Source organism: Microtus ochrogaster, chromosome 7 (assembly GCF_000317375.1).
Source record: "Microtus ochrogaster isolate Prairie Vole_2 chromosome 7, MicOch1.0, whole genome shotgun sequence".
In the NCBI taxonomy this organism is placed as follows: domain Eukaryota; kingdom Metazoa; phylum Chordata; class Mammalia; order Rodentia; family Cricetidae; genus Microtus; species Microtus ochrogaster.
In genome coordinates this window covers 18,071,806-18,090,914 of record NC_022014.1, presented here as the reverse complement: position 1 = coordinate 18,090,914, position 19,109 = coordinate 18,071,806, and the positions used below count along the sequence as shown (strand labels likewise).

General features: G+C 47.6%; 1 protein-coding gene across 2 annotated transcripts in view; it reads right to left on the bottom strand.

Annotated features, from left to right (window-relative positions):
• Positions 1-19,109, bottom strand: part of Asic2 (acid sensing ion channel subunit 2) — a 1,090,353-nt gene that overhangs the window by 72,856 nt on the left and 998,388 nt on the right. For both annotated transcript variants that reach the window (XM_005349398.2, XM_005349397.2), the window contains exon 3: positions 1,045-1,172. In XM_005349398.2, the coding sequence (XP_005349455.1) occupies positions 1,045-1,172 (128 nt within the window). The remainder of the gene's footprint in view (positions 1-1,044; positions 1,173-19,109) is intronic.

Genomic DNA, 19,109 nt, shown 5'->3' with positions numbered 1-19,109 from the left:
CAGCATTTGTAGAAAACAGGCAGTTCTTTAAAGAGACATCAACTTGGGAGGCAGAGGCAGGCAATCTCTGTGAGTTCGAGACCAGCATGGTTTACAGAGCTAGTTCCAGGACAGGCTCCAAAGCCACAGAGAAACCCTGTCTCAAAAATCCAAATACATATATATATAATATATATATATTATATATATATATATATAATTGATGGATCTAAAACAAGTTTTTAATTCAGAACATCACTTTATGATGTGTCTAAAGAGCTGTAGCCAGTACCAGGTGAAAGATGACAGAGTCAAACTCTAATCACACGATGGGCTAACCTCATCTTTATGCTCTGTAACCACTTCCCCCTCAGCAGGAGCCTCCCACCACACATGACTCTTTCTCACCCAGTTAACTGTCTTGGTTGGCTTGGATGGGGACTCTCTTTAAGTTCCGGCAAAGCAGACAGCAAATATCAGGAAGTTGGAGAAAGAAACCGCGTTTGTCTCTGGCTGCTCTGCTTTGAGACGGCCTCCCTACTGAGCGTCTGAGACGATCTCCCTTCTGAGATGTAAAACCCACTTTAGACATGAATGGTGCCAGCCCTCTCCCTGCCTTCCTGCAGACCCTGCTGGCTGGGTGGGACTCTGCCCAAGGCTTCATCAAAGGATGGGCGGGAAACTCCAGGAAGAGGCTTTGCTCTTCTTAAGCAGGGAGAGCTAGAGACTGCTTCATCCCTTTCCTTTTGTAGGCTGCTTTGAATTTCATTAATACAAATGCTAAGACTATCAAATCTGGTGTAGCGGTTTGTTTTAGCATTCACTGGCAATGAGTAACTAAATAACAAAAGGAGTGGTAGAATGTTCTGGGGGAACAAAGAATACTCAAGCATTCGGTGAAACAAAAAAGGAAGTTACATTTCACTTCTTGCACAGGTGATTTTAGGAGTCAATAGAAGGTTCTGGAGAACTGCATTTACTTAGTATTTTCTCACTTCTCCTCATGCTTCTGAGGTAACTGGACTAAACTGAGGACCCATGATCTGGGGAGCACGGGAAACTTACCCTCTGCTCTTGTGTGGCCACGAAGGTCTGGAACCCTGGAGCCACCCCAAAGCCCAGCTCTTGGATGAAAGGCGGCTCAGACTGACTGTGGATCTGAACCTTCACTCCTGCTTCAAACGTTGTCTCCTCTGAAAGAACAAATGTGGACAGAGCCGCAGGTCAGGGACGGTAGGTGCTCACGAGGGCCTGGGGCTGAGCAGCTCTCGGGGACACCAAAGGTATTGAGTAGTAGAAATAATGACCCCACATCTGCAGCACTGAACCCTGAGCCTGTGACTTTCCAGAGATGGGGCAGTGAAGGATCTTGAGATAGAGAGTAACCTGCATTGTGTGGATGGGTTCAGCGCCGTCATAGGGGGTCCTTGTGACAGGGAGCAGGGACCAGAGTTAGAGAAAGAGAGCAAAGAGGCCATGCTTCTGGCTTTGAAAAGGGAGAAGGAGTCACCAGCTAAGAGATGGATGCAGTTTCTAGAAGCTGGAAAGAGTCAGAGCACGGACTTCCCCACAGAGCCTTCAAAAGAAACTCAGCAGAACCTTGCAGACAGCCTTGGTTGTAAAAGCTATGAAAGATCATTTAAGAATTGTGACTTTAGAACGTGTGTGTGTGTGTGTATTGTATGTGTATGAGTACTATATGTGCGTGAGTAGCTCACTTGTGTGGGAGCCTGTGGAGGTCAGAGGCTGAAATCAGGATGTCTTCATCAGTTGCTCTCCCTATCTCATCATCATCATCATCATCATCATCATCATCATCATCATCATCATCATCATCATCATCATCATCACCATCACCACCATCATCATCACCATCATCATCATCCTTCTCCTCCTCCATTATTACTTTGAAACAGTATCTCTCCCTGAACCTGCTGCTCAGTATTTCTGCTAGGCGGGAGAGTCCCTGAGAGCCACCTGTCTCTAAGCCACTCTAACCCACAAATGCTGGGGTTACAGGTGCATACCACCATACCCAGCTCTTCCACACGGGTTCTGGGTAATTGAACTCATGTCTCCATAGTGGCCTAAGTACTTTACCTACTAAGTCATCTCCCTAGCCCAGGACCTTAGAACTTTTATTTTTATCTGTCTGTCCGTCTGTCCGTCTGTCTGTCTGTCTGTCTGTCTGTCTGCCTGCCTGCCTGCCTGTCTATCTCTTTGAGACGAGGTCTCACTCTGTAGCTTTGGCTGTACTGTAACTCATTATACAGATAAGACGGATCTCAAACTCTGCCTCCCAAGGGCTGGGATTAAAGGCGTGAGCCACTATGCCTGTCTAGAATTTCTTAAAAAGATGCATTTTTATTAAGTTGTGTGTGGTATGTGCACATGAGTTCAGGTGCTTACAGAAGCCAGAGCAGCTGGAGCTGAGGAGATTGTAAACCATGGGCTGTGGTTGCTGGCACTCTTCCTCTGGAAGAGCAGTGTGTGCTTTTAACCAACGAGCCAACTTTCCAGCCTGTGTGACCTTAGAATTAGGAAAAAAAAATGTGTTGTTTTCTGTTACAGCCAGAATGTGAATCTAATTCAAGTCAATTAGGCTACCTCCCTGTCTCAGCCACCATATTTGTAAAATGCCATTAGAAGATGAGTAACATTCCTTCCCAAGCTGCCATCCAGCCTCCTGGAGACAGCCTCTGAAGCTCTTATATTTTATTTACTAAATTCTTTCCTGGGCCATGAGCTGAAGATGAGAACGTCAGGCAGAGAAAAACAGTGTATAGAATCAAAAACAAAAACACAGGGCTTGCTTGAACACCTGCCTCCTCTGAGCTTCACAAGATAGGCATCCATAGAAGAGGCCGCCCTGACAGCCCAGACGGGAGAAATGGCCCTTGGCAGTCAAAAGGGACAGGAGAGGCAGAGCTTGGCTTCTTAGTAAGTTGTGCTCACTGTTGGTGGAGCACAGCAGGCACCAGGGGGATTGCATCAGCTTACAGATGAGGTTCCGAAGTACAAACCCGTACAGCTCCCCCTCCCCCTTTGCCTATGAGGAAGGAGCCTGGCTCTGCAGCCCTGCTCTCTCGCCCCCACTTCCAGCCTTGCTCTGAGAATAGTCCGTGTGGTCACGCCTTCCAAGGCTGCCAGGATTGTCTGTTGCTGGTTCCCGTAGCACATAGACACACAAATCCCTTGCCTCAAGTGTCCTTCTGCGTTGTCCGCCTGATGCCTACCGTATTTGCCTTAAAGAACTCATCCCTCAGCCCCACCCAGAACGACCCCTTCTCTTGTAGTTCTTGTATCCACATGCCAGAGCTCTGCGAGACTCTGTGACTGTTCCCTAGCTGCCCGTCTCCTTCCTCGGGCTGCAACATCTTTAAGTGCAGAGCTGAGCTCTGGCTCAGGCCTCTTCACCAGGACATCCAGACACCTACTGAATGAACGAGTGGGTTCTCTGGAACTGAAGCGCACCCACTTACTAACAGGCAAGGCCAGTCTGGATTCCAAATGAAATGTTTCCAAAGAAAAGAGTGGGGAGAAGGTGGGTACATGCCAAAATGAGGGGAACTGGAGTAGAAGGTGAGTATTAGGGAGGGAGGAAGGATATGTCAGTGCTGGGTCCATGGTTTAGGGAAGGTCTGGGCCGCACCAAAGCTGCCAGAGAAGAAGAGGGCTGGGGGCAGTCACAGGGATATTAAGACTGTAGAAAGTGTGCCAGTTACTGACTGAGGCAGGCTTGGCCTGGTCTGCGGTTTGGAGATAGGCTGTACTTTCATAATTTAGACACGGCATCCAGTGGCTGATATGAGGCTTCATGAAAAGGGGTATGGCTTTGCCAGGGTATGGCTTCAGATGGGGCTTCATACACTGGGACAGAATCATAGGCAAGCTATATATACATATGCCCCTCTAGTGGTCAACTGTTCTGTGGTTTGTTCACCCAGATTGCCCTACCTGTGATTGTTTGAATGAGAATGGGCTCCACAGGCTCATATGTTTCAACACTGGTCTAGAGTTAGTTAAACTGCTTGGGAAGGATTATGAGATGTGGCCTTATTGGAGGGGGTGTATTACTGGGTGTGGATGTGCAGTTCCAAACACCCATGCCCATTCCCAGTTAACTCTCTGCCTCCTACTTGTGGATCCGGATGAAAGCTCCCAGCTACCATGCCTGTTTCCTGCTGCCATGCTTCCTGCCACGATGATCAAGGACTCACCCTCTGAAACTGTAAGCCCTAATAAACTCTCCTATAAGTTGATCATGGTGTCTCTTCACAGTACTATAAAGTAACTAAGACACTATCCAAATACCACGTACACAGGTTCCTGTTCACCTATGGTTCTGTATCGCTATCTCCTATAGATAGTGGAGAATGTGCTTACTTATGGTGAGAGACTTATTATCCCTCCCAGACCCTAGCCTCGCCCATGGCTGGTAGATTCTTAAGGAGGGGTTTTCAGTCAGGGAGGAACACTGAGTGAGAGTAGGGTGCCAGTTCCAGCAGCCATGTTCCCTAAATTCTACCCAAGAAAGGGAATGAGTAGCCCAAGCACAGGCTAGAGCAGTTGAGAATCGTGGGACGCTGAAGTTACAAGGATGCTCGGGAGTGCTTTCAGGGAGCCCTGGGAAGGAACGGTAAGCTGCCGGCACTTGTTTCTAGCTCATGGAAGCTGCTATACAGCTGGGCTTAGGAGGCCTTCTAGCCAGTAAAGATGGGCTCAGCACGGCTGGTGTCCATAAGTAATGGACAAAACAATCAGCCCACGGAACCTGGCCAGTGAGAACCACACGGGAACAATCAGACTGGGCTGGGGTTTTGCAAGAGGCCTTGGTTTATTCCAGAAGCTGTATAATAGTAGCTGTAGGAGCAAGTAAACCTAAAGCAAGCTCATTTTATTTTACGTTAACAGCAATTGGATGGATGAGAGGAGCAGATGATGGATCTCTCTCTCTCTCTCTCTCTCTCTCTCTCTCTCTCTTTCTTTCTCTCTCTCTGTGTGTGTATGTTCATTGTGTTCATGTTGTATGTACGTGTTTGTATGGATGTGTGCAGGTATATCTGCACTATGGTCATTGGTATCGTTCTTAATTGCTCTCCAACTTATTTTTTAAAAAGCTTTCTTCTTAACCTTGTCTCTCTCCTGTGTGTGTCTCTGTGTGTGTCTGTGTGTGGGTATATGCACTCATGGATCCTAGAGGAGCTGCAGTTATAGGCTGTAGTGAGCTGCTCAACATGGGTGCTAGGAATCGAATTCAAATTTAGGCCCTCTGTAAGATCAGTGCACACTCTTAAGAATGAGTCGTCTCTCTAGACCCTCCAACTTAATTTTTAAAGACAGAATCTCTCACGGAACTGGAGCTCACTGATTTGACAAAACTGGCAGGCCAAAGCCCTTTATGGTTCCACCTGTGGCCGCTCTGTCAGCTCTGGCCTTACTGGTGTGTTCTGCTCTGCCCAGCTTCTGTGTGGGAGCTGGAGATCCAAACTCAGGTTGGCGAGGTCGTCTCTCAGGCCCTTTCTCCCCCACTCCCAGTTTCTGCTCTTCTGGACTAGTGCTGTGCAAGAGGAAATTTCTGCAAGGAAGGCGCCGCGCCATGCTCTGTAACCCTGAAGTGTGGTTCCAATGATTGAGAAACTGGGCCTTTTATTTTAACTAATGGGAACAAATTGGCCGAGCCACTATGTAGCTGGTGACTTACTGGAGAGCACAGTGGTGGAGCATCCAACCACAAGCCTTCTCAGGGTTACAGGCATGATGGTGACTCCACAGTCACTATCCTGCCTTCTTGAATAGCTTTCCCTGTGTATCCCTTGTCCACAGAGGTTCTGGGCTACTCCGGTGTCGATCTGAACAGCAAACGCGGGTGGATTTATGGGCAGACCAAGCTGTAGTTTTCGGTTATCCAGCTCCACTGTCCCCAAGTCTCATTTCCATGTCTCTAGAGAGAGCTTGCTTCTACTCCTCCCTAGAGCTGCCCTTTATTTCCCTCTGGATTGTTCTCCAGGTTACTTGTGAATGGCAGTCCACTCCAGCCCCTGCTCCTTTGGCTCCCCATCTCAATCAGTTCCTGAATATGACAGGCACTTTATTGAGAGCTGAGGAACCAAATACAGTTTATTAGAACCAAACATAACCTCAGATCCCCTACCTTTGAGGTTCTAGAATATTTGTTGAAATCACCCAGAGATCTCATAGTCTATCATATTCTCCCCCCCCCCCCACCTCCCTTTCTCTTTGATACATAGGAACTAGCACTAGAAATTCTGACTCAGACATTATGGTAAGAACCAGGACCCTTCATTTCCAGGAATTCTTTATAGGTTATCGGAGCCACATTTGGAGAAACAGTGCTAGAGTCCAGAGAAAGGATGACGTGCCCGAGGTCACACAGCAAGGCAAGGGCATAGCCAGGGCTTAAAGCCAAGTCTCTTGATTTTTTATTTTTTCACTTTTTTTGGTCTTTTCCAAGACAGGGTTTTTCTACATAGCCCCAAAGACTGTTTTTTAACCTGGCATTCTTCATGTGGTTCATTCAGTGTGAGCAGGTGCCCTGCAGTTCTGAGGGTCTGAAAGCAGAGCCATGAACAGGCATATATACTTCATGGTCAGTTCCCCAGTTCCGCCACCACACGGCTGACACACAGCAGAGCTTCATAAATACTGAATGAACAAATGAGTGAGGGCCTAAACCCCCACACATACCCGCTGTTCCCTGCCCTGGGACTTATCCCTGCCCTGGGACCTGTCCCTGCCCTGGGACCTGTCCCTGCTCTGAGACCTGCTGCATCCACCCAGGTTCTGGAGGAACAGGGAAACACCAGTGTCTGCGACCCACAGGTCTCACCTGCTGAGATGGCAGGGGGACAGCCTGCACAACAGCCACAATGAAAACTGTATCTGGGACCACCGGCATAGGACAAAAAGCCAATGTGGGCTCCTTGTTGGAAAACAGTGTAAAAAATTATAGAGGGCCTGCCAACATTTACTTATGGGAATAAATTCCAAATAAAAAAAATCAAGAATTCATAGGTGGTAGTGACAGCATCACACTGGGCTGGTGGCCCCTGTGAGCAGGGATCCAGTGTGACTGTCCCGATAGCCCCGCTGCGGTTCACATCACTCTCACCACCAAATGCTACAACACGGCCTCCTTCAAAGGCGCAGACCCCGGTGCTGTGAAGGATTTGTTTACACGTCCTTGAACACCAGGACTCAAAGCCTGAGTGATGCAGAGTGTGAGAGAGCTGAGAGCAAGGGGCACAGCCTTAGAAGCCCGTGCTAATTGGGATGGAGCCGAACCCCAGAGAGCTTAACATGAATGATGGCTCTGAATCACGAGGAGCGTCGCTCAGCAGAGTTCAGCCTGCGGAAGCCAGGCTCTGCCAGCCTTCTCTGGGAGCGTGGCCTGGCACGCACAAGGTGAGATTTACCTGGGGAGGTGTTTTCTGTGCGAGCAGAATGGATTTGGGAGCTCCGCGGGAGAAGGCAGGAGTGGCGGGAAGAATGCATAACGGGGCAGGGAAAGTACAGGGCAATCAAAGGAGCTTAAATCTTTAATCTTTGCAAATTACAGGAAACACGCGGAGGAAATAAGCACCAGAGAGAAGGAGGAAGAAAAGTGGCTCTGAAAGCAGAGGGAATTTTCTAGGCTCAAGCGAGGGACGTGTTGCTACAAAGCGATCTTGTTTTGGACAAAACTAACTTTATTACAGTGATTATGTGTGTGTATGTGGGGGGGGGCAGCTTCAAGGGCAGCTTGAGACAGGGGGATGGCACTCTAGAGGGGATGTCTCCCAGTGCAGGACAGCTGCTGCTCACTCACTCCTGTGCCATGTCTCCCCAATGCTCTCTGGTCTGGGGAGGTTATTGGGGGCTTTGGGAATTTACTGGTGGTATCTCTCTTGCCCTCTGGCATCTGGTTGAGGAGGTAGTCAGGGAATGAAGGATCAGTAGAACACTGGTGCAAGAGAGGAATCTCAGGCTGAGGTGTTTGTCCCTGTGCTGGCCAGTCTTTAGGGCAACTTGACACAAGCAAGGGTCATCTGGGATTTTTTTTTTGTTGTTCAAGACAGGGTTTCTTTGTAGCTTGGAGCCTGTCCTGGCACTAGCTCTTGTAGATCAGACTGGTCTCGAACTCACAGAGATCCTCCTGCCTCTGTCTCCCAAGTGCTGGGATTAAAGGCGTGCGCCACCACAGTCAGGAAGAAGTAATCTTAGGTGAGAAAAAGCTTCAGTAGGATTGACCTGTAGGCAGGTGGGGCATTTTCTTGATTGATGATGAAAAAACCCCCATACTTGAAAGACCCCCGTGCCCAAGTACTATGTTAAACTTTGCTGAAATTTAGCTGGGCCCCCGGGCTCAGCTGATGCTAAAACTGGATATCTATGGGTTGCAGACTCACTGACCAGGCTAAGGAGAGAGACAGAGTGCTATATCTAGCTTTGTGGTTTTTCGGGACTAAGGAGAAGGGATACTCCACCCCCCCCCCCAAGATATCCTATCTAAACTGTAAACTCGCTGCAGGGTGTTTTATCTGTCATTATGGTTTTCCGGGGAAATTCGAGAATAGACATGGGGCCATTCCCAGGATGAGCTAAGCCCACCAATTTGAGAGCCAATGAAATGCTTGTGCTACACTACCCTCTTATGTAGTCATTTTTCCCTATAAATATGGCTGTTTGAATTTGCCCGGGGTGTGTGCAGTTGGTGTAAGATGCTGCTGCACCCACAGGCGCCTGTGTAATTAATAAAGACACCTCTTGCTGATTGCATCTGTTGGCCTGAATTATTGAGTCTGGGGGATTTCTCCCACCACCCTTGAAAACAAGGGTCTTTCAATGATTGATGCAGAAGGGCCCACCTCTCTATGGGCAGTACCACCCCTGGCCTGGGAGGCCTGAGTGCCATAAGAAAGTAGGTCAAGAAAGCCATGAGGAGCAAGCCAGTAAGCAGCACCCCTTATTGGCCTCCGCATCCGTTCCTACCTCCACGTTCCTGCCCTACTGGAGTTCCTGCCCTACTGGAGTTCCTGTCCTGCATCTCTCAGTGATGGACTGTGATGTGGAACTAGGCTGAAATAAATCCTTTCCTTTCCAAGCTGCTTTGGGCTACGGTGTTTCATCACAGCAATAGAAACCCTAAGACAGCCAGCTTCCCTATATGCCGGATCATGGTGGTCAGCTGCTTGTCACTCTAGAGGACCACAGCTCAGACCGAGGAGAGGGTGGGGGTGGGGGTCCTGGGAGTTTGGGAGTGTCCTCACTCTGCTCATGGTTTGCTTCTCTTTTTCTGAGATAAAACTCTCTGACCAAAACCAACTAAGGGAGGACAGGGCTTGTTTGGCTTACAGTGACAGCCCATCCTTGAAGGAAGCCAAGGAAGGAACTCAAGGCAGGAGTCTGATGCAGAATCACAGTGGGCTGCACCCTCTTACATCAACTATTAATCAAATCAATGCCCCAAAGACACGCCCACAGACCAATCTAGTGTGAGCAATTACTCAAATGAGGCTGCTTCTTCCCACTTTAGTTTGTGTCAAATTGGCCCATGTTCTCTCTGACTTTTGAGAGCAGCTCTCTCCCCTCTTCCCTAGTGAACAATGCCTCCCTGCTCCCTGTTCTTAGTCCCAGACCTTGAGGGAACCCTGTTGCTTTTCTATGTTTTGCCTGCTCTTTTGTAAACAGCCCTGGATCAATCTCTCCTCTTATTATCCAGTGGAGGGTACCCCTGAGTTCTGCCTGAGTTTCGATTGGTAAAGGCCCCAAGGAATCTTTCATTTAACCCTGGAGAGACAGTGGAGTTCCCACTAGACCACTGTTCCTGGAAGAGCTGCCATTTTGTTTGCGTGTCCTTAAGGATGGAGATCTCACCCTCTTCAGGGGCAGGCTAGCTTCCACAGTTTACCCCAGCTTATCCCTGAGTTGTGTGAACTCTTCCAGTCTGTAGATTGTATCACCAGGCCTAGATCTACTCCCCCCACCTTCATCTACACCCCCCTTCAAGACTCATCCCTAAGATGGTGTACCCCTTTCCCAAATGAGTGAGCCAGGTGTTTTGAGCAGGCTGAAGCACATGGCTCTCCTACCTGGAGGGAGAGAAGGACAGAGAACCTGGGATGGTTGGTGAGCTGCTTGGAGGTCCGGGGCTAGGCAGGGTGAAGTCAAATCCATCTCTCAGGCTCTCACAGGTTATTCACTTTCTGGGGTCTCACTCCCCACCCCCTGTCCCCCATCTGTAAATGACTATGGACGCCATGAGATTTTTTTCCGGGGGGAGGGGTTGTGATGCTTAAAAGGCAGAGTCAAGGTTAGGAAGAACTCAGCCATTTGCTGTGCCACTAACATCACACATTGTTTCTGGCTTGTGTTTTTGTTTTTGTTTTTGTTTTTGTTTTTGTTTTTGTTTTTTTTTTGGTTTTCCAAGACAGGGTTTCTCTGTGGTTTTGGAGCCTGCCCTGGAACTAGCTCTTGTAGACCAGGCTGGTCTCGAACTCACAGAGATCCACCTGACTCTGCCTCCCGAGTGCTGGGATTAAAGGCGTGCGCCACCACCGCCCGGCCTGGCTTGTGTTTTATCTTGTGCTGTCTTCCAGTCCTCTTTGCTTGGGCTAGCTAGCCCTTCCTCAGCTCCACTTGGTTAGCCTCTGTCCGTTTTACTGTCACCCCCTCCTCCAAGCTGTCTCTCCACCACTCAGTGCCCAATATTTAGGACTTTTTGTTTTGATCCTTAGTTGTCTTGTTAATTATCTGACCATTAAGATTGAGTGATGACCCTTCCTGGACCCCAATACCGCCTGTGGGCATTTTTGTTTGTTAAAGAGCAGGAGTCTAGCAGCAAAGCAGGCAGAGTCTCTGTCTTTCTGGAGCTATGTTCTGGGGAGGGGTAGCAGCAAACAGGAACACTCATGATGTCATGCTTGTGTGTTTGGCATGTACTAGGAGGAGCAGTGGGGGAGGGGCAAGGTATGCCTTTCTTGGATGGGATTTTGAGGAGGTCTTAGGCTCTGGTATTTGTACTATAAACCCAGGTCAAAGGAGTGGAGAAGTGTGAGATGACCTAGGGAAAGCACGCAGAAAGCCTAAATGTCCAGGACACAGGATGTACTCGGCCTAGCTCAAGAACGGCAAGGAAGCAAGAAAGGCATAGATGTGATCAGAGGTAAACTGCTCATCTCATTTATTCCTCAAAGGTACTCTGCCAGGGCAGTGTCCCCATTGTATAGATGGGTAAGCAGAGGCTCAGTGAGGTAACATGACCTAGTTACACAAAGCCAATCTAGAATCAAGCTTTGACCTCCCTGTTCTCTGCCTTCCTGTGTGTGGCTTTACTTAGACACTTGGTGCCTTTCGGTATCCCTGGCCATGTTCTCTACTGGGTTGGGGTCCATTGAGGCTTCGTAGGCCAGGATCCTGAGCCTCCTGAGTTTCCAGCCTTCTCTGGGACTCATAAACCACAACACTGGCACAAGAACAGTAAGCATGGGGGTTTCGCAGCCTAACTGGGTTTTTCCAGCCAAGCTGTAGCGGCTGCCCATATCTCCACTGCACTGTATTTTATTCATCGTTTATGTTATGAAGAAACCAAAACCTAGGGAAAATCACGAACAGATCCAGAGACTAGGATATGTGGATGCAGAGGACTCTGGTGCAACAAGAGCTCTAGAACCTTCAACAATTCAACAAACTTGGCAGTTTTCAGGTGAGAAGACCGAGGTTCACAGAGGAGGGAGTGGCCAGTGTAGCCTGGTAGGTGACAGCCAGGCAACCCCAGCATCCAAATGTCTTAGTCCTCACTTCCCTCTGTCATTTATTTACTGGTCACATGACTCACTGGCTGCCCAATAACATGCCCATAGTCTCTAAGCTAGTCAGGGATGCAAGGGAGAACATGCTAACCTATGGTGGGCTCAGCAGCTCCTCCTCGTTCATCTCTAGGTCCTGAGAAAGCTCAGTGAGAGTTTAACAGTGACCATGGTGGGGACAAGAGTCCTGGCACTGGTACTCAAGGGACCAGGTAGAAAGGGACCGTTGGACGCTCTTTGAGTTCCACCAGAAACATTTTTTTGGTCCCTGTGCCTGTGCGGGCACTTGAGAAATCAGAGGGCCCCAAGATCTGGCAAGGGAAGCAGGTGGGTTCATCAGCGGGAATTGGGCACCGGAACCAATGAGCTAACTGATTTCCAGCCATGTGGTCCCAGAGAGGTTGCATTCTCTCTTCAGAGTCTTACACCTTTTTGTTTGTTTGTTAAAACGATGTGGGGGCTGATCTTCTGGGTTAGTTTTAGCTTTAACTTGCTGTGAGCTAGGAACTGTGGTGATCTACAGACTCAAATAGTTGAATGCTTAGTCACTAGAGAGTGGAGCTGTTTGAAAGAATTAGAAGGATTAGGAGGTGTGGCCTGGTTGAAGGAGGTAGAGACTAGTTGGAAGAAGTGTGTCATTGTGGGTTGGCTTTGAAGTTTTAAAAGCCCACACTAGGCCCAGGTTCTCTCTGACTGGACCTGTGGACCAGGATGTAAAGCTCTCAGCTACTGCTCCAGTACCATGTGCACCACCAGGCATCTCACTATGATGATAACGGACTAAACCTCTGAAACCATAAGCAAGCCCCCAGTTCAATGTTTTCTTTTCTAAGAGCTGCCGTGGTCATGGTGTCTCCTCACAGCAATAGGACAGTGACTAAGACAAGGGCGATGTGTAAATCTCTTAACTTCACTGCATCTCATTTGAAAAAACAGATTTAAAAAACAGACACGACCGTTCAGAGCTCATATCAAATCAGATGGGCTGATTTTTTCCAATCAGGAAACCATGAACTGCTGTCTATCTAAAACTGGAGTGTACGTGTCTTGTCCTTCCTCTTTGCTCCTTCCTTGTAGACAGACCCAGGAAGGCAGTAGCCCTGAGGAAGACAATCCAATATGAGGTGGACACGAACAAGCTCCTTTGCTTTCATGTGACAGTTCGAGGTTACCCGAGCTTTTGGTAGAAGAAAATAAAAATCAACTCTGGGTCCCCTTGCAGGATGGCTTCAGTTGTCTGTCCTGGGCCAGTGCAACACACGAAACACAGTGTTCTAATGACTGGTGCCCTGGGAGGTGCTATTGAATGGCTACATGACTTTGGGGAAAGTGGCAATCCCTGCTGAGGAGTCTTGGAACACACTAATATTTTAAAGACCCTAGGACAAAAATGTGATACTTTGTTGAACTGTTACTCAAAGAAATCTTAAATATATTTTTATCTTCTCTCTCTCCCCCTTTCTTTTCTTTCTTCCTTTTCTTTCTTCCTCTGTGTGACTCTCTTTCTCTCTCTCTCTCTCTCTCTCTCTCTCTCTCTCTCTCTCTCTCTCTCTCTCTGTGTGTGTGTGTGTGTATGTGTGTGTTCGTGCATGCATGTGCATGTGTGTACATGTGTATGCAGGTGCCCACGGAGACCAGAAGGCGCTGGTGTTACAGGCAGTGTGAGCAGCCTGATGTAGGTGCGAAAAAACAAACTCAGGTCCTCTGCAAGAGCTCTTAACTGAGAGCCATCTCTCCAGCCTTATACATTTTTTCATTTTAAAGTGGAAAGGACCGAGGTAGACCCAGTCAGATATAGATTCCAATCCTGGATTCAATACTACTTAGCTAGGGCACTATGGAAGAGACTTGCTTCTTGGCAGCTGTTAGATATGTCAACAGTGAAAGGGTTAGAAATTCCTGTGTGTGTGGATCAGAGGATCAATAGCACCTCCTATAATGCAGGGCCTGGTGTCCATGCTGGGAAAAGAGATAGGAATGTGAAATTTTGGCCAGGCACCAAGAAGTGTGGCTACACAGATTCTGCTAAACAGAATCTTTGCAAAGCAGGGATCAGTGAAGGCGCCAGGTATGGAGTTCAGCCCAGCTCCATTACAAAAAGATGTACCCCAAGGATTTTTTTTAAAAAATTACGTCTTTCCCTAGTGCATTTGGGCTCAGAGAAGATAAATTGCTTGATAAGAAGGCTGATCACTGGGTTGGACGATGAGCATGTGGGAGATGGCACCTTTGAAAAGCCACTGGGGAGGCTCATGTCTCTGAAATTAGAGAGGCAGTTAGTGGATAAATATGATTCTATTCATGAAAATGTGGACAGCAGAAGTCAGGTTTGATGAGGCTCCTGAGTGGATCTTGTATCATACCGACAGGTAAGTGTACCAAATTCAAGATTCATCCTAAGTGAGAGAGAATTCATAGCAACCGTGTTTGACTATTTTCTCAATCAGGGAATACAAAAACATGCAGGTTTTCACGTGTGGTGATCTAAGAGAAAGGCTTTGCTGTTAAGAAGGCATTCTCCAGCCTCTGTGGTGGGAAACAGTGGTCTAGGCCTGAGATTCTGCATGCCTAACATGCTCTTAGCTGAGCCCAGGCTTCTGGATGAGGACTGACTTCCAGACCCACATCAGTAATTATCTTATTAATTATTGTCATTTGTGTGTGTGTGTGCGCGCGCGTATGAAGTTTCAGAGGAACTTGGTTCCTCTGAAAGAACTGCAGTGCTCTTAAGTGAGCCGCACTTCCAGACCCCACATCTACATTTTAGTAAAGCACACCAGGCCAGTTACTAGATGGTTTGGCCTCTACCTAGAAGTCAGCCTAGCACGCTCCGGGCTGATCTTGGCTTTCTTCTCTCTGTACTCGAGATTTCAGCAACCCATAACTACACAGTCACCTCTAACTCCCACGTATTGCCTCGTAAATGGGGATGCCAAGGTCATTTCTTCTCTGCAGCTCCCCTGAGATACTCTTTCCCTCCCTTCTGGGGCTGACGCCTCCTCCCGCGTTCTCTATTTTTATTCTAGTGGTTATAGCACCCAATGGCGCTCATTCATGTTCCCTGACCACAATGTGAAGACTTGGCCACTCCTTAGACACTGGATAGAAAAGGTATAAAATGAAAAGATTTTGAACTATGCCAGACCTATATATGGACACCCCAGAAAGTCTTTAGATTGTATACTCTTGAAAACCTAGCCTGGATCTTCGCCTGTATCCCCAAGATGCCTAACCACACAGTGGGTGCTGAGTGAAGATTTCCTAAAGAGGAGTCATGATTACAAAGGGTGGGTCTGTTTCATCAGCTCCCTGCATATTCTCTTTGGACTGCTGACTGGCTGGGACCTGTAACAAGATCGTATGTGCTTTCTGCATCACACTTAGTAAGTCTCCAGCCAGATAAAAATCAGGTTGCTTCATAGATGCTGGCCTCCAGCAGCACATCTAATTAATAGCATCACTCCTCCCGAGTCTTCGGGCACCTGTGGAGATGCCCACCCAGCACAAAGCAAAGCCCTTCTCTGAAAGTGAACGGGGCATCTCAGCTGGTGGCTGCATGTCACTGTGCTCTGGACTCTTCAGAATTCAGGCCAGAGCCGCAGCCTCTTATTCTTGGGAAGTCCTTAGGACCTGGCACCATGGCAAGAGTTTTTACTGGGAGCAGAGATGCTGACGAAACCATGGCAACCATCAATCTCATTCTTGCTGTGTCCCATTTGTAATGGGGGGTAGGAAATATATTCTCCCTGATGGCTGCTCAGGCCTTCCAGCTATGGTAAAAATTTATGGTTATTTTTAATTTAACTTTTGTATTTATCAAAGCAGTCTATGTACATAATTTTAAAAGCTAAATGGTGCTGCAAGGCACTGAATGAAAAACATCAGTTTCCTGATCCATCTCTGAATCCCCCAGCCCCCCCCCACCAAGTCTCTTTCCTCCGAAGCATCAACTTTAAGCTCACTGCTTGAACTGTCTTTCCTATGTTCATGTTTACCTTTCACAGGTAACAACTGCTTGTCAGTTATGTCTTAGTGGTACAACTTCGACATGCTTTCTCCTGAGCTCTTACCATGGAAAATGAATATGTGGGCTTCTTCCATGGGATGCTATGATGTACACTTCCTTTCTGGTAACCCTCTGAATACAAGTATAGACTTCGAATCAATTAGTGTTTAGTTTTTACATACTTATGACTATATGGATATTGTCCACAGTCCAGTCTTGTAACATAGAAAGACATGTGCTTGTGTGTTCTTGTGTGTATGGGTACAAGTGTATGGATGATGGCATGCGTGTTAAAGTTGGAGGATAACATCAGGGGTTGTTTCTTAGGCACCCTCTACCTTCTGTTTGAGACAAAGCCTCTCAGAGGCCTGGAACTTCATCAAATAGGTCACGCTAGCTGGCCAGTGAGCGGCAAGGAACCACCTATCCCCATCTTCCACCTTGCTATTGCTGGGGCTATAGCCACAAACCATGTCAGCTTTTTATTTGGGTTCTGAGGAATTGAACACAGGCCCTCATGCTTTTGAAGGAAGTGCTTTACCGACTGAGCCCTCTCTCCAACCCCATCGAGGGTTGTGATTTCAGGTTTTTTAATTTTCCCCCGCCTTTGGTTTTGTTTGGCTCAGCATTCTGCTTTCTCGTTTGTCCCATTTTCTCTCCTGGAGCCCTGGCCTGGGAGCAGAACTCTGAAATGCCTTTCAGGACTGGCCAGATCCACAAAAGTGGTCCCTCCTGGAGCCCACAGCGGCCTGCTCTGTTTTGGACTCTCTGCCTCCTCCTCACACCTGCCCTTTTCTCCATCCGCATCTGAAACTCTCTTTATGCCAGGTTCTCTGTTTCCAGACTCCCACAGGAAACTTCTTCTGTCTTTATTCTCTCATCTTGCAGTAACTTCCAGAAAAGTCTACCCAAGACATATCTTTCTAAATCCCAGTTCTGCACTCACACATCATTTGCATTCTGGTGAGTGTAGGATTCTGTATCAGACAGGAAGGACCATGGCTTCACCCACAGAGATGCTCTGCCTCCTGTGTGTGGTCCTGACACCTGATTCCATATCCCAGAGAGACGACCATTTCCTTCCTCTCCAGAAACATTTAAGATGTCTCTTTTTTTATTTCTGCAAGCCCAGATTTTGCAAAAATTTTGCCTTGACCTATATAGTCTGTCCCCACCACAGACAGGACTTGGAAGGGCTGCATCAATTCCTTCCCAATGGCCTCCCCTGGTCCTTCAGTTCTGCCACTCCAGAACTCCTACTATGGAGATGCTGGAGTTTTCCTGCATTGATTCTCTAATTTTTATGTTTTTTTCCTCTCCCATTTACATCTGTTGGTATTTTAATTTTCACTTTTGGGGTAGAATTGCTAAATCCCAGTCCTCCTATAGATTGCATTTTAATGTATTTTAATCTTCAGTTTTTTTTCTTCTTCTCAACAGGTCCCTTTTTAATATCATCCAGTGCATCTGTGGATGTATTACTGCTTCTTCTCTTTCTGAGGATGCTAATTAAATCATTTTGGTGCTTCCGTGTGTTTCATGCATTTGGTTTTTCATTTATTAAATACTATATATTACTTAATATGACTACGGTGCTTTTCTAAACGCACCATTCATCTTAACTCATATTTAAACCTGCCTAACAATACAATAGAGTAGATATTATCATTCCCAATCTAGAGGTGATATAATATGCCCAGAGAAATGAAACAGCTCACCTTAGCCCACAGATCTGGGAAGCGGCATAGCTGGGATTCGAACCTCAGCAATCTGACGCTACAGCCTGTGCAATAGATTAGCAAGGATCTCTACCTCACACTTTTTTGTTTGCTCACTTTTGGGTCCTTAGTTAGTCTGAGCCCTTAAATGAGTGGCATCCCTCAAATGCTTGGCCCTGTGGTTTTCCCTTCATGGTTAAGAGGTACTTAAAGCCTGTAGACTTTCCTTGTCTGTTTTTGGGGGCTTGTTAAGTGATGATCTAACAAGCATGATCTAACTGGGTCATTTAGTCTGTCCTGACCAGTCTCTTTAGCTTCCAGGCATCCCCAGACCTCTGTGAGGGGTAGGTGCAACAGATAAGCCTGGCTGGCTGGGTGTCTGCCTCTCACAAGGATTCTGACTCCTTGTGCTGTTTTCCTTTAGCACCTCACCCTGTCATCTGCTGGGCTTGACCACCCCAAGTCCAGAGTATATCTGTTTCAGTATCGCCTTCTTCTGGGGTGAGAGAGGTAACTCTGTGGTTCTTTGGGTCACAGAAGGATACCGGGGATGCCCACAAGCTCATCCCCCAGTATTGGGGGGTCCTGCTGGTCAGCGGTACTGTCTACCCATGACCCAGCAGCTCTCTCTGAGCTCAGCAACATGGAGGACTCCCTCCCTAGTAAGGCTTCCTGCTTTCTGCTTATCCTTATTTGGAGAAGGTCTCTAGGCCCTGAGGCCAACTTTATCTGAATGTTGTCCCTGAACCTGGATGCCTAATTTATCTCTAGCATGACCCTTGGCACAGTTCCCTGCTAGAGCTTTCCCCCTGTTGCCCATATAGGAATTAGACATTGTGCTAGGAGCCTTACAATAGGGTTGTGCTTCCACGTATGATAGCTAAGACTTGTCCTTTATGATAGGAGCTTTATGCTAGGATCACACTGTTTAATGCAAATTAGGTGATTCCTTAGCTACCATCCCCAAACCTATATATCCCCTAGATGCTGGAATAAAGCCAATCTGATTCACTGAGGCTGTCTCCTGGAGAGTATCTCCATCAACCCACAAGCTGGACCCATAAGCCCTGCTCACTTCTGCTTCTTCCCCCCACCCATGGACCAATGGCTAATGATCCCTGAGGAAGAAGGAGAACAGCACCCCAGACTTTAACTGAACCCCCTAACTTTACTCTCTAGGGTTCTGTGGTGGGAACGATGGGGTCCTGGTTGACTTGTCAAGGTTCAAGTCAGTCACCAGCAGTCTCCCTGCTGTCCATCTTCTACACTATGACACCTGCCATTGTCCCTGTGGGTTTACCTAAGAAAATTCCTTTGGTGCCCTTTGGGAAAGCTTTAGAAGGGAGTGTCTCATAAATGGGAGTGTTCAGCCCATTGTGTTTAAAAAGTATTCCCCACCAGCAGTTGCTCTGAGGTTCAACTGCTTCCCAGACCTGCTGGGAGCCCCTTTCTGCCATGAGACAGACACAGCCATAGAATCAGCCATCATGTTCATATCAGTAACCTCCAATCCCCTCTAATCCTTCCTTCCTTCCTTCCTTCCTTCCTTCCTTCCTTCCTTCCTTCCTTCCTTCCTTCCTCCTTCCTTCCTTCCTTCCT